Raw genomic sequence first — 19,840 nt, forward strand, 5'->3', positions numbered from 1 at the left:
GAATGAGGATTTTGACGACGAGGTGAGTTTTAACTAACATTAGCAAACATTTTCAGGTAAAAACTGAAATGTTTATCGAATAAAGACAAAACGTAAACAGATAAACGTCTCACACATTTTGGTAAACATTACGTTTATGTAAGCTAGGTCGCCGATGTTGTAGATGTACAATGACATGTAGTAACGCTGGTATGGACCTTTTAAAATGATTTCTCAGCAAATATGTTTGTTTATTTTATGATGGTATACTGTAGTCAATTTATTCGCATAGTGTTTATGTTGCCCAGTTCTTGTGCTGATCAGATAGTGGCTGTTTTCTGCTGCTCAGTTCAGAGAGCTGACAGGGAAAGGCTAACATATGGCAAGACAGGGAGGAGGGAGACGGAGAGAGCATAACACACTGAAGGGGGGAGAGACGAGAAATGACAGGAGGTTGTAAAGAGAAGAGAACGTGTTGCGTAGGAAGCGAGAGATACCGCGCAATAAGTAAGAGCAGCGAAACGTTGGGGGAAATGATGGAGACCGGAAATAAGAGTGCAGACCTGGGTGATGATGGGTGGGGGAGATGGAGAGTGAGAAACAGGGTGAGAGGTGGGTGGCACAGCCCTCGACTTGGAAGCAGAGGACAGTGGAGGGAGGGAGGTGGGCGGGGTGTGTTCGCTGCTCAGTGCTGTGTTGTGATCCGACTCCAACCGCCCGACACACAAACGTGTTGTCGTAGGATTTACAACCCCAAACCCATTCGTTCCTACTGAATATTTAAAAACGAGTAATAATAATACATCGTTTAATTTCCCAGAACAGCCGGATACTGTAGCTTTTAGCCGACATTTCACAAACAGGAGTACAAATTGCATTAGTTGGAGACTACTTTCAGTTGCGGATTAATACACATCCGATGCTCTAATGAATATTTGCGGCAGCAGAACTCCATGGCACAGACCAGTAAAATATATATGTGGAGCAAATACAACTTGGTAGTAGAATACATTTGCTGTTGGATTTGGCATTTTCAAAGCATTTGTTGAAAAATATTGTGATATATGATATATATTATTAATGGTTTATCATGTGGGAGCAGTCTTTTAGAGGTGAGTCCCGTTAATGTGACGGTGTGAACACATTTATGTGCCCACAATGTGATTAATACACACACACACACACACACACACACACACACACACACACACACACACACACACATCTCTCTCTCTCGCTCGCTTGCTCTCCCTCATTCTGGCTCTGTTGCCAAGGCTACCGTACAGCCTCTTGCTGCATATACCTAGACGAAGCTGCTGCCTGTGGATCTCTCTCTCCTCCAGGATACAAACAAAAGAAAGCCCATCAGACTTTTTTTTTTTTTTTTAAATCTACCTCCATTTGTCTTTCACACATTCGTGGATTCTGCCTCTCCAACCCTCACGCAACATCCTCTGCCTCTCACTGGCAGTCTGTCTCCTTCACACACGCAAACACTCTCCTTCTTCTCCCAGACGGAGCGGCAGTAAAGGGATTGCCGTGGTTCTCGGTGTTTGGCTCCTGGTCTTTGGCTCAGGGGGAGCAGAGCAGCAGATGGCGATGTGAAGACGGGCTCAGCCAGGTAAGAGGACTTATCCTAACCAGACTTAAGGCTCTGTGAGAGTGACGGTTCCAGCCCTGCTCTACTCCCTCTGTCTCTCCCTCTTTTTTCCCCCCTTCCGTGGTTGTGCGACATGAGGTGAATACCAATTCCTCAGCAAAGCCCCCATGGTTCACACGGCTGCTGCGCTTTCCCGGCTGTGAAAAGGTAGGTGTGTGCTATGTAGCCTCGTTATGTGCATTTATTTTTCCCCCGATCATTTGCCAACAGGTTGGTTCTTTTCCGACTATGAGTTTCCTCTCCAGTCTATAATTATTCAAAGCTTGATTTCCTCTGTATTGTATCATGTCTCTGTGACAATGTGGGAGTTACCAGAAAGAGAGAGAGAGATGCAACAGTCCTGGGTGATTCATTACTAATCCATCCAGCTCTGCACTGTGTGGTCGCTCTAGCTCACCGTAGCCATGTACGTGATATGAATGGGGTTTTGTCTTAGCATGAATGACTGCCAGAGAATGCCATTCTCGCGCTGGTGTTTTGATGCAGTGCAATCATGTAACGCGATCCTTTGTCGCTGGGAATTCAAATTTATCTCCAGCAGCCCGTGAATCAATTCGCTATGCACCACGTTTCAATTATTCATACGGTATAGCTTACGCTGAATTGTAAGTTTATGCGTGTGATAATGAAATTTCTCTTTAGAAATTGCCCCCCGGAGATGCTGCAAGAGATTGTAGGAGTGTATGTAAACAATGGAGCTGATTGATTATCTGTCTCTGTTAAAGACGGGAGGAAGCTGCGGGGCTTGCTGGGCGTTTAATTCTAAGGTCATTGTGGGCTTATGCGTGCATAGATGTTATCGGCGTGAGTGTGTATGACAGAGAAAGGTTGATGAGGCAGGTCTTGGCCCTCGCCACTTCATCTCAAGTTACCATCCCGTCATCACTTTCAGTGAGAGCTTCCTGTTACCTCGTCTTCCTGCCACATTCAACGCTTCAGCAACACACGCTCGATGCTTCGCTCTCAACGCTCTTTTCATTCACCCAGAAACGAGAGAACAGCTGCTGATTTTATTTTGTTGCGGTAATGGTGGCGATAAAGCAAAACAAACCCTGACCATTTATATATATATATATAAAAAAGTCATTATTTTTCCAGATGTACACACTGGAAGCATCAGAAATGTACATTAAAACACGAGCCAGCTGTCACCAAAAATAACAAAAGCAAAAAAAAAACAGATTAATCTACTTGTTCCTGATTGCAGGAAAAGAGCTTTACACAGCTGTCAGCAGACAGTCCTGTGGTTCTGCTGGGGCTTATAGTACGGCACGGGTCAGACTCTGCTGGATGTTGGCTGCTTTGTATGGACGCAGATCAACGGAAACGCTACACACATACTGTATTTGAAGACTGAGGGGGAGGTGTTTGGACCCACAGACCTTCAGTGAGCACTGAGGCTGTATCAGCTGTCTTATTTGCCATTAATCCACTTACCGTGGTTGTACATTTGTATCAGAATAATGTGTTTTGAATAGTTTCATGATGTCAAACTGCTTCCATCGACTAGTAATAATCAGATTGATTCTGCTACTTGGTCCTCTCTGATTTTGTGTCGCAAAATTTCTTTGAATAGCAAATTTTTGTGCGTTGTAAGCTCCCCAACAATCAGCAGGAACATTGTTTATTAGCTAAAAAAAAAAAAGCTAGCCAGCATGTTGTCATTTCTGGTTATCTATAACAACCATCATCATTGTTGAAACTCACAGAATTGTATCTTGAATTCTAGTACCAAACATTCATGTCAAATGTGGCTCAATTTGGAGGAAATGTGTACAAAATAATATGACATCTAGAGGATTTCTATCCGCTGGGTCGTATGTTCATAAAAACAAATGCGTTGTGTTTTTTTTCCCCTCAGTGTTTACATCATGAAGCTTCAATGAAGAGCTGGAACACGCTGAGACAGAATATACATGAAACTGACACTCACAGTGTGATATCGGCATACCGAGGTCATGTCCTCAGTATTATATCTGGCATTGTGGGGACGTTATAAATAAGATTTACCTACCAAAAGTCCTGGTCATGAGGAAAGGACTTTAACTCAATATGTTTGGAAATAAACCATAAAAAATGTATAATAATAATAATGTTTGTATATATATTTCTATTTAAATAATTTAAGTATTTATTTCCGGTGTCTGCTCAAAAAGTGTGAGTGTAGGGGGTACTCCTAGACAAAACCAGGCTAGACCAGCCCAAGCAAACAACAGGAAAACAACAAAGATATTTACCTCAAAGAATGAAAGCAAAGAGAAGCAGACTTTTCGTTGGACAAATGTGATTATTGTCACTGCTCTCCCAGGGCAGATGTATGTTTGTGTTTTTTATTTTTTCATGCAGTGTGCCTGCCAAAGTGTGTGTGTGCATGCTACAGTATGTTGGTTGCCACAGTTACCAAAACGCCAACCTCACTGCGTCATTGCCTCAGACAACCTTCACACAAAAAAAGAGCTGCTTTCCCTCCCATTCATCCCTCCATCAACTCATCGCCTTGCCCATATTTTGTTTAAAAACGGAAGCACGCTCAACTTTCTGAGCTTCTTTTATATAACACACTTTATGTGTGTATGTGTGCGCCTGTTATATATATATATGTGTGTGTGTACGTTGTATGCATGCATGTTGCCATGACTACGGGCCGGGCTAACTGGCGTCATCACTTCAAAACCACCTTCGCAGCAAGCAAAGAGAGATAGAAAAGGACTCAAAGCAGCTCCCCTCTGTTCAACACCTGCATTCTCTCTCTCTCCCTCTCTAACACACACACACACACACACACACACACACACACATCTCCTGCTACTGGTGTGGTCTCATATTCCGCTGAGCTCACCTCATTCGTTCAACAGGGTCCAGTGGCACAGAAGAAGAGGAAGGGAGATGAGAGAGAGAGAGAGAGGAGAGCAGAGAAGGCTTGACTTCATGCATACTGATTCGACTCGAGCAATCTGAATGCATTTCTGAGGGTGTCTGCTGAGTCTGGCTCGAATCATCCCCGCCTCGTAGGGAGGGAGAGAGAGAGGCAGAGAGAGAAAGAGATGGGGAAAAATATTGACAGTTTACTGTGTCACCCGACATCACCATCCTCCGCTCATGAAACCACAGCTAGGAGCTGACAAGGGTGCTACTCTGATCCATCTTTAGATGGAGAAGGACCTTGTCTCAGCATGGACAGTTGAGTCACAAGGTGTCTTGACTTTATTTGCAGCATTTGGAGACATGATGTGTTTGAATGGCCTGTGAAAAATGTCTCTTTCCTTTTTATTTAAAAATATAAATTGAACACATGAGATGTAATGTTTGGCTGTTGTCTTCTGTCCTTCAGATTTGACTCTGTCACACAATGGCTGACAGCTGCTGGTTGCCACAGGATACAGGATTTACCTTGATCATGTGATGTGACTCCCTCCAGTTCCCTGCCATCTATCATAGGTGAGTCATGTGACAGGCTGCAGAGTTTTTTTTTTAAAACATCCCATTAAGCCAACTGGAAAGTCATTTTGTTGTCTGCAATGTTAGTTGGTCATTGATAAAAAAAATAAAAAAAAATTGGTCCAAACTCACTGGTGCCAAATTTAGCCATCAGCAACACATTCAGATAAAAGTGATAGGTGCGGAAACACTACACCGCCACTCTCACAGGCCCCCGCATTCACACATCCGCACACACTGTGTGGTAATCAGCCAAATGTACAAAACACCTTTATTAATGGTTGAAGGACAAAAGTGCAGGGCGGAAAAGGGCTTTGAATACACTGCTGACTGTGTGTGTGTGTGTGTGTGTGTGTGTGTGTGTGTGTGTGTGTGTGTGTGTGTGTGTGTGTGTGTGTGTGTGTGTGTGTGTGTGTGTGTGTGTGTGTGTGTGTGTGTGTGTGTGTGTGTGTGTGTGTGTGCGCGCGCTGTCAGTAGATGATGCTATGCTCAGGACGGATGAGAGGGATGAGAGCCACTCTGTTGCCAAGGCAACGGACCGGGCTGTAAACACGCTACCCCTGACTCATCTCTCCACAATAGAGTCTCTCTTAAACACACACACACACACACACACACACACAGTCACACAATAGAGTCCAATCTGAGAGAGACAAGAGGATCTGGAGATGAGAGCCTCTCCAAGCTGCTTAGCTATACATCTGAATAGGCCCGTGGAATAAACGCAACTCTCTCTGTCATATACAGGCTCATTTAAAAAGCACACTCTCACAAACACAGCTCACACGTAATTGAACCATAAATCGATATGTAGCTTTGTTGAATTTTCTTCTTTGTGTATGTGTGCAAGTTTGAAAGCAATACTGCCCAACAATATTTCCCACACTGGACTTTTTGTGTTGATAAGGCTAAATTCATATCTTTACATTGCAGAAAGTATAGTTTGCTGCTCTGTTAATGCCTCTGAATATCTAATTTAGTAAGTTTTAACCAACAACCAATGCACACTGTATTCATTTAAGTCAAACAGTGTTTTTGGACTCTCTTTAACAAGGGCATCATGACCCGCCGGCTGAGCAGCTCCACCCGTTCCCACACCGAGGACTCCATCTTCCTGAGGCCCGACGAGGACCCCGTCTGGCTGGATGAGCCCACAAAGACCGACAAAGTAGGCGACGGAGGCCCTAAAAAAGACGGGCTCCCAAAATGCAAAGATGGACCTGTCGGCATCCAAAGCTCCCAGAGAGAGGAAGTGTTTATGCACAAGGTGTATTCACTGGTGATTGAGATCCACTGCTGGGCTGCGCTGTTTGCCGTCTCCCAAGTCATGGTATGTGAATCAGTTGAAACCAAGTCTTTACTCGTTCGATTTTTATTCAAATTTCTGAATTTGATTAAGATGACCTTCCTGCGTAAGCTTGGGTTTTCAGCTCAGCATGTAACCCAGGCTAACAAAATCCACAGTAGCGTAATTGCGACATTAGCGATGCAAATTGATACAAGGTATTCTCACAACTTGATTCTTTTTTGCCCAAAAAGATTTTCTCATCACCTGCGTCGTTACATTGTCATCTTCTCCAAAGTGCTTTATTCGACAGCGTGCTTTGTTCTTGTTGGGCTGGAAAACTTTAATTTAGTATTTTTATCTCAGCTGACTTCATGTTTGATTCATTCTGAATAAAAAGAAAGACCACATGTTAAAAAAATAAATAAATAATGACCTTGTAAATGTGGCCACGATTATGACACCAGACTGCATCTGGTCAATTTGCATTTTTTTGTATGCATGCATAATAGGCCATCTTCTTTTCTTCTCTGGTCGCTTTCCATTGAGAGCAGCCACGGCTCTGCCTGATTACCAGGGCATGAATGACAGGAGAGTTCACAGTCTGCCTTCCCTCTCTCCTCCCAGGGGTACTGGGTGTTTTTTGTCGTGGAAGGAAATGGACCTCTCTCTTCCATCTACAAAGCCCTGCAGGTCATCGACTTCTACCTTGGCTTCTTCTTACCCTGCCACCCCATTTTCGGAATGGACGTAAGTGTCCGTGCTGGATCTGACCTACAGAGCTGTTTGTTTTGGATGTCTAACCGCCTCTCCACGTGTCTTTCTCTCTCTGCACTGTCCAGTCCATGGTGTTGATGAGGGAGGTTGTGAACACCAAACAGCACAACTGGATTGTCTATGGAACTGCAGGCACCGGTGTAGCCATCTGTGTTGTCATGGTAAAACACTGCACAGATCATTCAGTATATCATAACTTGTAATCATTTGGTGATTTCTGCATGAATGTGAGATTATAATGGATGTTGTAATTTACCATAATGAAACATGACTCTTTGCAAGAAACTATATTGACTGGATAATTAGTTTCTTGTTGTGTTATGTGATATTATTGATAAGTGGATTTACATTTCCTTCCTCCCACCATCCTCTCTCCAGGTTGTCCACATGGTGTGCAAGTGGCGTTACGGCACCGGCTTGTGGTCGTCAGGAACAGTGACGCGGGACATCGGCGATCGCCGTCAGTCTGTGAGCCGCCAACCCTCCTTCACCCTGTCAGAGTGGACGGACGCTCAGGAGGACCTGCTGGACATGGACCCCGGGCCCCAGACGCCAGTCTTTGACATAGGCATCGACACCAGGACAGAGGGAGACGCCGCCACCCTTACTGTCACACCAGTGGGGCTTCAAGAGAGGTTAGAGTGGGCTGGGGGCATTTTAAACACATTATTGCACGACACAGATGGGTAACCTCGTACTGTACATCCGTATGCATTTGTATGATTCAATATGTATCACACAGGAGGGGCTCCAACGTTTCCCTGACCTTAGACATGTGTACACCAGGCTGCACGGAGCCCTACGGCTACGGAGCCCAGCTCTCCCCCAGAGACCAGACGGCCAAGGAGTACCTTCGACAGGGAACGCACACCCTGACCCCTGACATGCTACACACACGGGCCATGGATGACCAGAGCCTGCAGGCTGAGTTCTATGTGAGCGCAGCAGCAACAGCAGCTCACCCACCTACACGCTTTAGATTCACGGGGATGAACAAAGACTCACCGGGAAAAGATGCACACTGACACACACATAGACAGAGGCACAAATGCACACCCAGTGGAGCGCCGCACACACCCGTAAGCGTTTCCACTGTGTGTTAGTGGGCGAAGGAAGGATAGATACGGGCATATTTGCATACAAAAACCCACAGAGGATTCCAGCATCTGCAGGGCAGAAAGATGCACGTTCAAGACCACACATAAGTTGTCCCTCGAATTTCAATCGCATACAATTAGACAACAGTTTAGTGTGAAGGGCAGCGGATGACTTAATGTTGCACATTATGTTCTTACTGTTTTGTTGTCTGGTCGAAGGCACGGTTAGGACTTCCCCTCCATTTCTGCAAGGACTGATTGTGATTGCACCCATTGTTCTGTGTCCATCGGCAGGAAACTCCCATGAACTTTGTGGACCCTAAGGAGTACAACTACCCAGGGCTAGTGAGAAAGAATCGCTACAAAACCATCTTACCCAGTAAGTGCAGCTGTCGGAGTGTTGTAAATTTGGTAAAAAACTGCTTTTTTTTAATAATTTACATACTCATCAATATTTGAGCTGAAATGTGTGTGTAAAAGGTCTCTGCGCTCCAGAATACTGATACTCACATTACGCACAAAAAAGATGCAGACCTATCTTGCAATAAATCCGAGATGCGATGTGTGTACGCATAAATATTTTCCCATCTTCTCCTGCTGTAACCTCTTTGAATTTCAACCCATCTGCCTCCCTTTCTCGTGATAATCTCACACTGCCCACCTCCAGACACACACAGCAGAGTGATCTTGAAGTCACTGGATGAAGAGGACTTCCTCACTACTTACATCAATGCTAATTATCTCAAAGTAAGTGGAACATGTGTGTCAGTTCTTCGTCAGTTCATCGGCTTTGTGATGTAGCCACTGTAACTTTATTGGTTCTGACTGGATATGACTTTGTATTCTCAGTGTGTGTCCTGCTAAGCGTTAGTAGATACACATAACTGTGTATATCTCTCTCTCTCTCTGTCTCTGTCTCTCTCTCTCTCTGTCTCTCTCTCTCTCTCTCTCTCTCCAGGGTTACGGGGGTGAAGAGTGCGCCTACATTGCCACTCAGGGTCCCACCGTGAACACAGTGGGCGACTTCTGGAGGATGGTGTGGCAGGAAAGAAGCCCAATCATAGTGATGATCACCAACTTGGAGGAGAAAAATGAGGTCAGGGTGGTGATGATGATGATGATGATGATGATGGTGATGATGATGATGCGTTAATGGATGAATGGATAGATAAGCTGATAATGGGGATGGGTAAAAATATCCTGAGTGTCCATTGTGTTCCTGCAGAAATGTGCAGAGTACTGGCCCGAGGACACTATGACCCACGAGGGCATCGAAATCACCGTTGTCACGGTAACCCAGGAGGATGACTACAGCTTGAGGGTGTTTACTTTGAAGGTAAAAAACATAAAAAGACTCCTAAAAATAAAACACAAAGGGTGAACGCAGTGCACAACATTGCTGAAAACAAGTGGAGGGGTCAGCTCAAACGGTTTGCAAAAATATCATTTTTTGCATTTATCTGCAGTTGTATCAAGCTGTGCAGATACCTAGTTTAGCAGGTATAATGTTTTGCCATCTAGTCTAGCATGTAACAAGCTACTAAGCAGCACTAAAAACAAAGTGCAGTTGAGACTGATGGCATATTGGTGTGACAGTAAAACTCTCATAGATGGATACCTCAAAACCTGGACAGATAAATCCAATAAATGACTCTAAATGAATTGTATGTGCACACACATCCGATCTCAACATTAATATTAGACCATGTAATAAAAACATAAAGCACTGTTGTGCAGGCTTGTCTGCCATCACACCAGATTGCGATCCCAGGTTGTCAACATACCAAGCAAACACGACCCAAGTTTTCTTGCCAAAGTAAATGTTTTCATCAGACTGTCGACTCTCATACTCCCAGACGTGTGTGTTGGGCGGTGGTTTATGCACCGTTCCTGATGGAGCCTTACTTTTCGGTCCCGTTCATGTGCTCATAATGGGTCCTTTATATTGAATCTGGAGTCACAGTGGCATTGGCAGCAGGCCAAACATGATAATTCTGTAAATGCATCTGATTACTAAGCGCCAGGGGACCATTATATAATTGAGGTAAAAACATGTTTGTGATTCACGTTAAAAGCGTGTTCTTTATATTTATCTGTTGGATTAATGATTATTGTGAGGGAACTGATGGATTTGATTATGTGTTTTTTTTGGTTGTTTTATATATATATAAGCACTCACTTTGTTTTGCTCTGTGTTTATTGTCGTCATAGCGACCAACACCAAGGTCACAATTTGGGTATGCATGCAGAGCAAGGGGCTGTCTGTCTCATTTACATGTGTGTGCAAACATGATCGCATCCGTATTTTATGCCTGAATGCCCATTTTTTTGTGTGTGTGTGTGTGTGTGTGTGTGTGTGTGTGTGTGTGTGTGTGTGTGCCAGTGTGGGGAAGAGGAGCGTAGTCTGCACCAGTACTGGTACACCTCATGGCCTGATCAGAAGACTCCAGACAAGGCTCCACCGCTACTTGAACTGGTGCAGGAAGTGGAAAGAGCCCGAGAGGAAGCCCCGCCCACCAGTGGCCCCATAATTGTCCACTGCAGGTACAAAAGTAGCTTGTTTGTGATACAGGAAAAAACCAAGATCTAAGAAATGTGTTCAGATGCCTGTGTCAAAAGGCCTATAATAAACCTTTGTTGATCATTTACATGTGTAGGGGAATTTTCCCAGCTTCATATTAAAGAAAACTTATTTTCTTCTTTTTTTTTTTACAATAGAAACCACTTAGTAAAGCAGAGCATTTGTCTTCTTCCAATCCTCCGCTGTCTGATTTCCCCAGGGAGGATTTGCCATTAATCAAATTAATGAGATGAGTGCTAATCAATGCACGGATCCATCCATTTTTCTCCTGCATGCCTTTACCCTTCCAACTTTTTTTTGTCCGCAGTGCTGGAATTGGTCGAACTGGCTGCTTCATCGCCACCTCCATCCTGTGCAAGCAGCTGAGGACCGAGGGTGTGGTTGACATCCTGAGAACCACCTGCCAGCTCCGTCTGGACAGGTGAGACATTGTTCGCTCTTAGCTCACTCTCATGTCTATCTTTAGTTCTCGGCACCACGTTGTTACGGGAAAAGAGCCGAGTTGACGTAGTTTCAATTTCTACAGTAAGTGGCTGTGAGATGTAACTAATAAGTAATTCATTATGGCTCTATTCCCCCTAAGTGTCCCAGTGAGCCATGCTTGATAATCTACATGCACAACTGCTTTGCTCTGACCCACACACACACACCGGTAGAACCATAATAAAGGTTACACCTCCGTTTGGCTAGTCAAAATGTCATGGTCTGTAACGTTGCATTGGTCCGTTTGAGAAAATGAGTAGAACAGTTTATCATCTGCTGGAACTGTTAAATGGTGACCCTGTTTTACTTCAATACGGTAAAACGTGAAGGTGAAATTAAAATATGAGGGCTACTTTTGATTAAAACTAGGGAACTACTAGAGAAGTCTCTTAATTGCACACAGATTTAATGAATGCCATTTTAAAAATCTAGCATAGTTTAAATTTATAGAGTGCTTTATCCAAAAAAAGAAACAAGGATAAGAGTCTACAGCTAATTTACCTGCTCTGTGAGACTGTAGGCCAACTAACTACTACCAAGCTAAATGCTAATGTCGCTAACATGCTCATAATGAAAATGCTCACATGCAGATGTGAAGTTTGTTTTGATGCTAGCCTTTGCTAAAAGACACAGAAACAAAGTGCAACTGAGACTGATGGAAACGTCATTAGTTTTACAGGCATAAACCACTATTTGGAGGAATTAAACATGTTGTCCTGATGGTCGCGCTGCAGAAAACATGAAGGGTCATCAAAGTTCATGTTCATCCTGGGGAGAACATGAACGTCTTTACCAAATGTAAATGGGACGGTTGAGACATTTCGCTACTGTGTGTGTTTCTCAGGGGCGGGATGATCCAGACGTGCGAGCAGTACCAGTTTGTGCACCACGTCCTCAGCCTGTACGAGAAGCAGCTGCCCCGCGCTGCTGAGGAGTAGAGTGAGCTCCACAGCCACACCCAGACCGAGACACACCACTGTACACTGTATCACCTCTGGTGGTACGCACCACTGTACCTAGCATCATCTCAATCTCACCCTTTAACAAGTTCAACCCATGTTAATCCCCTCGGCCAAGACAGACTTGCTCGGACAGGACTGAATGGTTGACGTGAAATCTGTGCTTACTGTACGACTTTCAGCAGAGCAAACACAAGGAAGTGGTCGCCCCAAAAATCCTGATCAGACACCTGAGTGTCATTGATCCACACAGTCCCGGAGAGTCGTAACAGTCGGGCCCGAATTAATCCTAGACCGAACTCCTGACATTTCATTTGCACTGCTGAGGTTGATTTTTTTCACGTTACTGTTCATGATTCTCTGTCAACAAGGCCTCATTTAGTACTTAGTCCCCCCTAAGTAGTTATGAGAAGGTTAAACCGGAGCTGAAGTATAGTCGGTTCACCTGCAGTGGTGTCAATTTGCTCTGAGGAGGAAAAAATCCAAGTTCAGTCTCCCAAAGTTAGTGTTAATAATAAGGGCCCATACAGTATAAGTGCCAGCACAATTCAAATCTAAAGAGATGATCAAATGCCAGCCTAATACTTAGATGTAAAACACACGAAATATAAGTTAACTGACATAATTTCTCATTGACTCTCACTTTTAGTGTTAAAAAAAAAAAAAGTCATAATAGAAAGGCCTGTTTTCACCTTTTTGATGCATTAAGGAGCCACCTCATCTTCAGGTTGCATGGTGCTAAGTGTTCATTAAAGGCATGTGCAATGTTATGGAACATAGGAATGTATAACAATTAGGTTAATTAACTAGGGCTTCTGTGCAATCTATGATATTAACGGTTTTACCATGCTGCCTATGCAGTCCTCACAGCCCATGGTGTTTACAGTAAACAACAACTTCTGCATTAAGGCCACATAGACTCCAGAGGCACAGGACAGCAAACCGTTGCATTAAGAAGATGTACCACAAAACCGATGACGTATGGTCACATAAAAGCTAATCTTCTTGTAAATGACCCATTGCTCTCATGATCGCCCCTCAAGAGTTACATGCTCCATGATGCCTCTGCTTTCAACAGTAGCTTGAACACATCCGTGAAGTAAAAAGCCCATGATTGTTGTATAGACAGGCCAGGCCTAATCTGTATGAAGCACAATAGACCAACTAAGGTTGTCTCTGATGTTCAGCTGTAAAAGTTATTTTTTTCTCCATATCGTGTTTTGATTGTGTTGAGTTTAATGGATTGCATGTGCTGTATGGGACTCCATAGGTCCACAATCAAAGCGACGTGATTGGTTGTCCTGCTTTTTGTTGTGTAAAAGGGTTTAAGCCTATTATATTGCTTGCTCTCGGCCAATGCTTTTGATACAGTTTGCTTTTGTGAAACCAACCAGAGATATTTTTAGAACATTTTGATACAATCCTTTCGAGTAGATGCCTTGTGTATATTTCCGTTTACACCATGATGGAATGTAGCTCATACTGTGTATCAAACCATCGGTTTATATTGCAAGATTTGACAGAACAAAATGTGACAACTACCTAAGTTACCTTACAATACAGAAAGTAAAAACGATTATTTTCAGTCTTCAGTATTATTACGTTATGCCTTTAGGCTTTGCTTTAATATGCTTTGCTTTCTGTGTATGTTTTTATTGTTTTTCTTAGAGAATTTTTACCTCAGACTGAGTTTTTTTTACGCAGTCCCCACTCGATTCCATCTGTGACCCTCGGCCACTCTCAGTTGACAACATGAGAAATAATTGCTATGTGTAAGGCAGCTAAAACAGTGAAGACAGACAGTTTTCTATGTCACAAAAATCACGCTCAAATGTCTTCTATCTCCACTCAATGCATCAGATCAACAGTCATGAACATTATCAGAGAAAGGAGTTAACTGTGTGGCCTCGGACCAATTTATACAAACATCAAACCAACTAGCAAATTAAACTGCCAAAATTACCTTTTACGGGAAAATAGGACTGGGATTGATAAGGTAAAAGCTACAATCTGCTGTCAGACTTTTGACATAATCCTCTGATAATGTCCATTGTACTCAACTGAAAAGCTTTTATTTTGAGTGCTTGTTTTCAATGCTTACCTACCTGGACCTCCTCTGATGATCGAAATGGGGACGACGAACGAGCCAAAACTGTCAGACATACATACAATCAACCAGCAATCAGTATTCCTCTCCCCCGCTACAGTATCGCTTTAAGTTGTGAATTTTTGCATCCAAATAAAGGTAGATTTTCATGAATCTGTGTTCCTGTCTCTCTGATTTTCAATTGTGCAAAAACACACACATCTCTGTTAACTCAGAGCATCAGTGAAGCTCATTAATAAGGCTCTTTAAAAAAAAGAAAGAAAAAAAAAAAATATATATATATATATATTTTTTTAATATATATATATATATATATATATATATATATATATATATATATACATATTTTGTAATATATATATATATTTAATATATATATATATATTTTTTATATATATATAAAATGAAAATATAGCTTTTATGGCTTTGTGTTGAGGTGTGCTTTTACTCTACCAGCCCTACAGAGTGCAATTAAATATTTCTACCACTAGGTGTCAGTATACACAACGTAATTACGCATACTGTCAATAGCTTTTCCTGCACCCTGCATTCATCTGCGTACTCACTAACACATCTAGTAAGCAGAGCAATAGAACAAAGGTTTTCAATCAAACAAAAGAACAGCTTTTTTTTTGTCCATGGCAGACATTTTAAAATATTTGCAGGTAAAGCACAGGTAACATAACATACTGAAAATAACATTCCATCAGTGTATTCCACTGAGGCATGCTGGCTCACTGGGACATTTAATGGAACTGGGCTGTTATTAATGTTATAATTTTCACCTGTGCTTTCCTTACTCTGATCTATCAAAATATTTGCCCATTAAAAAAGGTCCATTCATGATACTGAACACTTAATGTGACATTGTGGATGAATCAATGTTGGTAATCCATATACAAAATCAGATTTTTTTTTCAAGTTGAATATGTTTTTGGTCTATTTTTCTCGTGTCTGTGTGAGCTGTACAGACTGTGACCTGCATTGGTCTCACGAACTTCCTAATTAGAGGTCTAATTAGCCAAGGCCTCTGAATCATTATAACAATGTTGCAATATCTTTGGGGTTTGGGGTTAACACATAAAACACGATTCAGACATGACGTATTTGTACAGCAATCTAAGTGAAACAAATACATTACCCAAAGTAACATTAATGTAAGGGATCATTATAAAAAATAATATAATCATTAGCATCGTGAAAACATTATATGTTACTGGGTTGTTTTTTTTTTATTACATTTTATCACTGCTCATTGTTATGGCAGCACCATAAAATCATTGCGCGGCTCCTTTAAAAAGTCGGACTGTCCCTTTAATCCGTGGATCACAACGTTGACGTCACCCAGTCCCTGAGCCGCCGGCGCTGATTGGCTCGAGGTGACGTCAACCTCATATTTTTTTCTCTGTTTTGCCCCCCCCCCCCCCCCCCCCCTCTCCTCCTCTCCCTACTGAACCATGACCTCATCGCTTTAGTTCAAGAAAGTGCTAAAGTGCACCTCCTGTAACGACCCCCCCCCCCCCAACACACACACACACACGCGCGCACGCGCGCTAACCGTTTTACCTATCACCTTGCCTAGCAAAGCTAATCTACACCTCCACGCGCTCCTCCACCGCGTATCCTGGTGTGTTAAACCGCCGTCAGGAGCGGTGTGTAGCCTTGTCACCGCGCGCGTTCATGTCTCGTTCGTTACCGGCGCTGTCACCCGCCGTCAGCTGCAGCGTCCGCAGCCCCACGGCCAGGTAAACACCGGCCAGCCCCATGAAGACACCGCGGCACTCCCCCTCACACATGGCGGCCAGTTGAATAACAGGCAGGAGCTGCTGCGTGGAGCCCGAGGTGAGTGTGTGTGTGTGTGTGTGTGTGCGCGCGCGCGTGCATGTGTGTCTATTCATTAGTAGAAACGAGAAGTAGTGTTATCAAGTGCGTTGCTAAACACAGAGCTAGCTCACGTTAGCAACGGTGGTTTGCTAACCGTGCTCGTGCCCCCCCCGCTGCTGCGGCGAGTCTGGCAGCGCGCACTCCCCCCCCTACTACCACCCCCCTCCCCCTTTATGTGCGCTCCCGTCTTATTATGGGAATTAAACCCGTCCAGGCTGAAGTTATCGATTCTTTTATTTTCACAAACATCTAATTGTTTACCGTCCGAGCATTTCAAGGTAGGTTATATATATATATATATGCGTGCGTGCGTGTGTGTGTGTGTGTGTGTTTTCTGTGCAATCTGCGCGCTGTTTGTAATCATGACAGCCCGATCAATGGAGTGGCTTCGTTTTTCGCATGCGGACATATCCACGCGTCATAACAACGCGGGGCAGGTTTCCCCACTCAAAACAGCGCGCAGTGAACCTTTTCCATAAACGTGTATTTAAATGTTGCCCGACGCTGATCGTGCAACGTTTGTGAAGGCAATCGGCCGCTCAACTCCGCGTCGCGTTCTATTCTTATTTCTAATCTAGGTCGGTTTATTATAGTGCGCTATGACCGCTCGCCCTCCATCATTGTTATTAACGTTATCAAACGGGACACGGTGTCCCATCTATGTTTTTTTGTGCGCATTTTCTCGCTTTATTGGTCATAAAATATCTGATGTTGTTTTTTTTATTTAGGGATTTCCACCTCTTATTTATACGCTATTTATAGGCTGTGTATCTTATGTCAGGTATGCTGTTATTTTTGTGTATCCATGTCGTGATTATTGTTATGGGGTAGTCCCAGCTTGTTATGTGACCCTGCAATTTGCAGCAGCCATACTGGGAGAGTATTGATTAGAGGGCATCAAAGAGGCTTTTATACCTGGTTAGGTCGTCTCCAGTACGATGGTGTTTCTGCTCCACCGGAGCTCTGACCAAAGAATTGATTTATTCAAATTACATGATCACTAGAGCTTCTCATGTTGCACTATTTTTTTTTTTTTCATGTATGGCATTTCCGTATTACCACTCCAGGCCTGTCACTCTACTAACCCTATTTGTAATGAATACATCTATTATTTACATCCAGCCTGCTGGAATATGTTGCTATCACAACCACATAGAGGCATTCATAAATACGTGTTTTTAGTTCCAGCTGATATCAGGACGCACTCAAGTCAGCTGAGAGAATTAATCAATTAATATGTTGATGGAAAATTGATTTGCAACTATTTTGCTAACAGATTAGCTGTGATTTTTTTTATTTTAGTCCAGAAAATAACCAAACATTCTCATTCAACAGTTGAACCCATTAAGAGAATACATTAAAATGAAATATTTTTCCCTTATTTCAAAGAAGAATGACACAGAAATCAGCTAAAGTAACAAAAGCATTCAGGGAATGGGTTAGAAAAACTCCGATAACTCCTAATAACGAATGACTAATCCAGTGTTTTGAAGGAAAATCAACATACCCAGATATGACCTATGAACCGGTGGCCTTATAATGCTCTCTGTTGTTGCCTTGGATACCTGCAGAGTTACTTGTTGTGGTCACATGAACTCAAAAGAGACGCAGATGCAAGCTTTTAGTTCGTGAGAGAGGCCGTGTCACCGAATAAAGGACCTCAGATGCTCTGATGATGTCATTGTTTGTGGTCTAAACAAACACTACACCTCCCTCGTCGTGTGAGGCAAAGATCCAGCTTCATATGAGTCTACGTGAGGCTCTGGCCACAGGTGACGTTATGCAGAGCGTTAATGAATAACCTGGATGGTATTACATCAGTGATGGTTGCCCTCCAGTTGCTCTCTTTGTGTTTGCTTCTCTCGCTGACGTCTGATACGGCAATCTGTCCGTGATATGGCATTATTGAACCGTCATCTCGCTCGGCTCATTGTCTTGTATGAAAGGAACCCGTGAATATGTCTACGTGGTTTATCCGTTTTATGTAAAGTTACTTCCCTTTTATTGACCTATTACAAAGAAGTGTTTTCCATTATGGGTATTTTCTTATCAGCAGGTGAGTAAGAGAGTAACAGCATTGTCTGTCGATGATTTGTGTGACTGTTTTTTAAAGTAAAACATGTTGCACCTGTTTTGTGATAGCAGGTCAGACGTGAGAACGGAGAGGTAATATAGTTGCTTCACACTTTCTCTGAGGTTAGGGTTGACACATGAGTAAGCGCTGTATAAATGCGGGGATGCGACCCATGTGCGTAGCGGTCAGGGTTGTCTCGTGCTCGTCCTAATGCACAGATATAATTCAGATATTCAAATTCTCCCAACAAAGAAATCCTCGAACCTTGAAAATGAACCTGTTGATCCGGTTCTTGAGACGAGTCGAGGCGTAACTGCGTCGCTTCGTCTTCAAGGCGCTCAACCTTGTCCGCCTGCTACGTGCACTTGCATGTGGACTATTTTTTTTGTTTGTTTTTTTGGAAAAGCACTCACATGGATGTTGTTTTTCAACCAGCTCGGGACAAATGCTAAATCTGTAGAACGGGTCGGACCGAACCAGAAGAGAACAAATCTCTTAAATCGTCGTACAGCTCGAGCTTGTGAGAATCTATTTGCGTAAGTGCGTGTAGCATTGTCGTTTTTTTTATTATCTCCCTCCCGTCTTGTATTCTGATCCAGCATCAGCACCAGTAGCATCCCATCATCATCACCTTCCCCGTGCCCCTTGCTCACTCCATCCGGGCTGTTTCTATGGCAACAACAGAATCTGCTCCGGGCCTGTACACACTGTCTCCGTCTCTCTCTCTGCTTTCTCTCCTCTCGGCTTGTTTTCCTCCGTTCAGCCACAGTCGCACAGCAAGCCTCTGGTCTGCTGCCTATTTCGGTGCGAGGAGCTTGTTTGTTTTTTTGCTCCTTGCTTGTTCCTGATGGGGAAAGAAACGATGGTTTTGCATAAGGGGCTCGGTGGGGGGTTGTGGTAGATATGCTGAGTAAGCATACTGAGATTTATGCTTCCTCTCTGTGTCATTTATAATGGTGTGTGACTCCCTCTCCATATTCTGACACATTCTTGTCCCTGTCTTTATCCACTCAAACGTTGTCCACTGAGCGAGAGGTTACCCGTGATTGTCTAGCGCCGTAGGAGATGCCGAGCGGCAGCCTCTCCCTCCTACTATACTTCACACACATGTAAACCCATGTCGCACGCCTCCCCTCCCCATCCCTGTTCACTGCACAAGAGCAAGAACGAGAGTAATAAAGGAGGAAGGAGGGATTCGGAGAGAAAAAGTGAGAGAGAGGCTGGGCGGGTGGTGGGAGAGCAGTCGCTATAAGACATATGCAGCGTCAGACGTTGTGCTCGGCAGCAGAGAAACAGAAAACGAGAACGAGGCAAACCCCCTGGAAGCTGTGTTGTTTAGCTGGTCGGCGGAACGGCTCCGCGCCATATAAGGTATGATATAACAGGTGATGGGGCAGGTTGTCATGTAGCATAGAGGGGCTGTTTGTTGGAGGGGGGGGGGGCTGCAGCAAGGCTTAATGTTTCTGCAGGATGCCTGCCAGGTTGTGGGAAAGTGGGGGAATGTCACTGTCAGTAT

The 19,840-nt window shown here is 43.6% G+C and overlaps 2 protein-coding genes across 3 annotated transcripts in view; both read left to right on the forward strand.

The window, feature by feature from the left end:
• Positions 1–1,469: 1,469 nt before the first annotated feature.
• Positions 1,470–13,832, forward strand: ptpn5 (protein tyrosine phosphatase non-receptor type 5). The gene is made up of 15 exons (XM_084018070.1): positions 1,470–1,600; positions 1,718–1,786; positions 4,971–5,077; positions 6,131–6,407; positions 6,990–7,112; positions 7,205–7,300; positions 7,518–7,774; positions 7,882–8,074; positions 8,531–8,615; positions 8,904–8,983; positions 9,195–9,332; positions 9,462–9,572; positions 10,620–10,780; positions 11,125–11,238; positions 12,145–13,832. The coding sequence occupies exons 4-15, from the start codon at positions 6,138–6,140 to the stop codon at positions 12,236–12,238; spliced, it is 1,722 nt and encodes a 573-aa protein (XP_083874196.1). The 5' UTR covers positions 1,470–1,600; positions 1,718–1,786; positions 4,971–5,077; positions 6,131–6,137; the 3' UTR covers positions 12,239–13,832.
• Positions 13,833–15,998: 2,166 nt separating this feature from the next.
• Positions 15,999–19,840, forward strand: part of dusp8a (dual specificity phosphatase 8a) — a 41,366-nt gene continuing 37,524 nt past the window's right edge. Inside the window, exon 1 of one of the 2 annotated variants that reach the window (XM_084018068.1) lies at positions 15,999–16,208. The gene's annotated coding sequence lies outside the window, so the exon portion shown is untranslated. Of the gene's footprint in view, positions 16,209–16,419; positions 16,529–19,840 lie in introns of those variants that run through there. The other variant, XM_084018067.1, reaches the window with a different exon arrangement.

Source organism: Eutrigla gurnardus (assembly GCF_963514095.1).
Source record: "Eutrigla gurnardus genome assembly, chromosome: 9".
Lineage (NCBI taxonomy): Eukaryota > Metazoa > Chordata > Actinopteri > Perciformes > Triglidae > Eutrigla > Eutrigla gurnardus.

Coding starts and splice junctions, on each gene's coding strand:
- ptpn5 (XM_084018070.1), top strand. CDS start 6,138: ATGACCCGCCGGCTGAGCAGCTCCACCCGTTCCCACACCGAGGACTCC. Junction 7,775..7,881: donor CCAGTGGGGCTTCAAGAGAG/GTTAGAGTGGGC, acceptor TGTATCACACAG/GAGGGGCTCCAACGTTTCCC. Junction 10,781..11,124: donor CCCATAATTGTCCACTGCAG/GTACAAAAGTAG, acceptor TTTTGTCCGCAG/TGCTGGAATTGGTCGAACTG.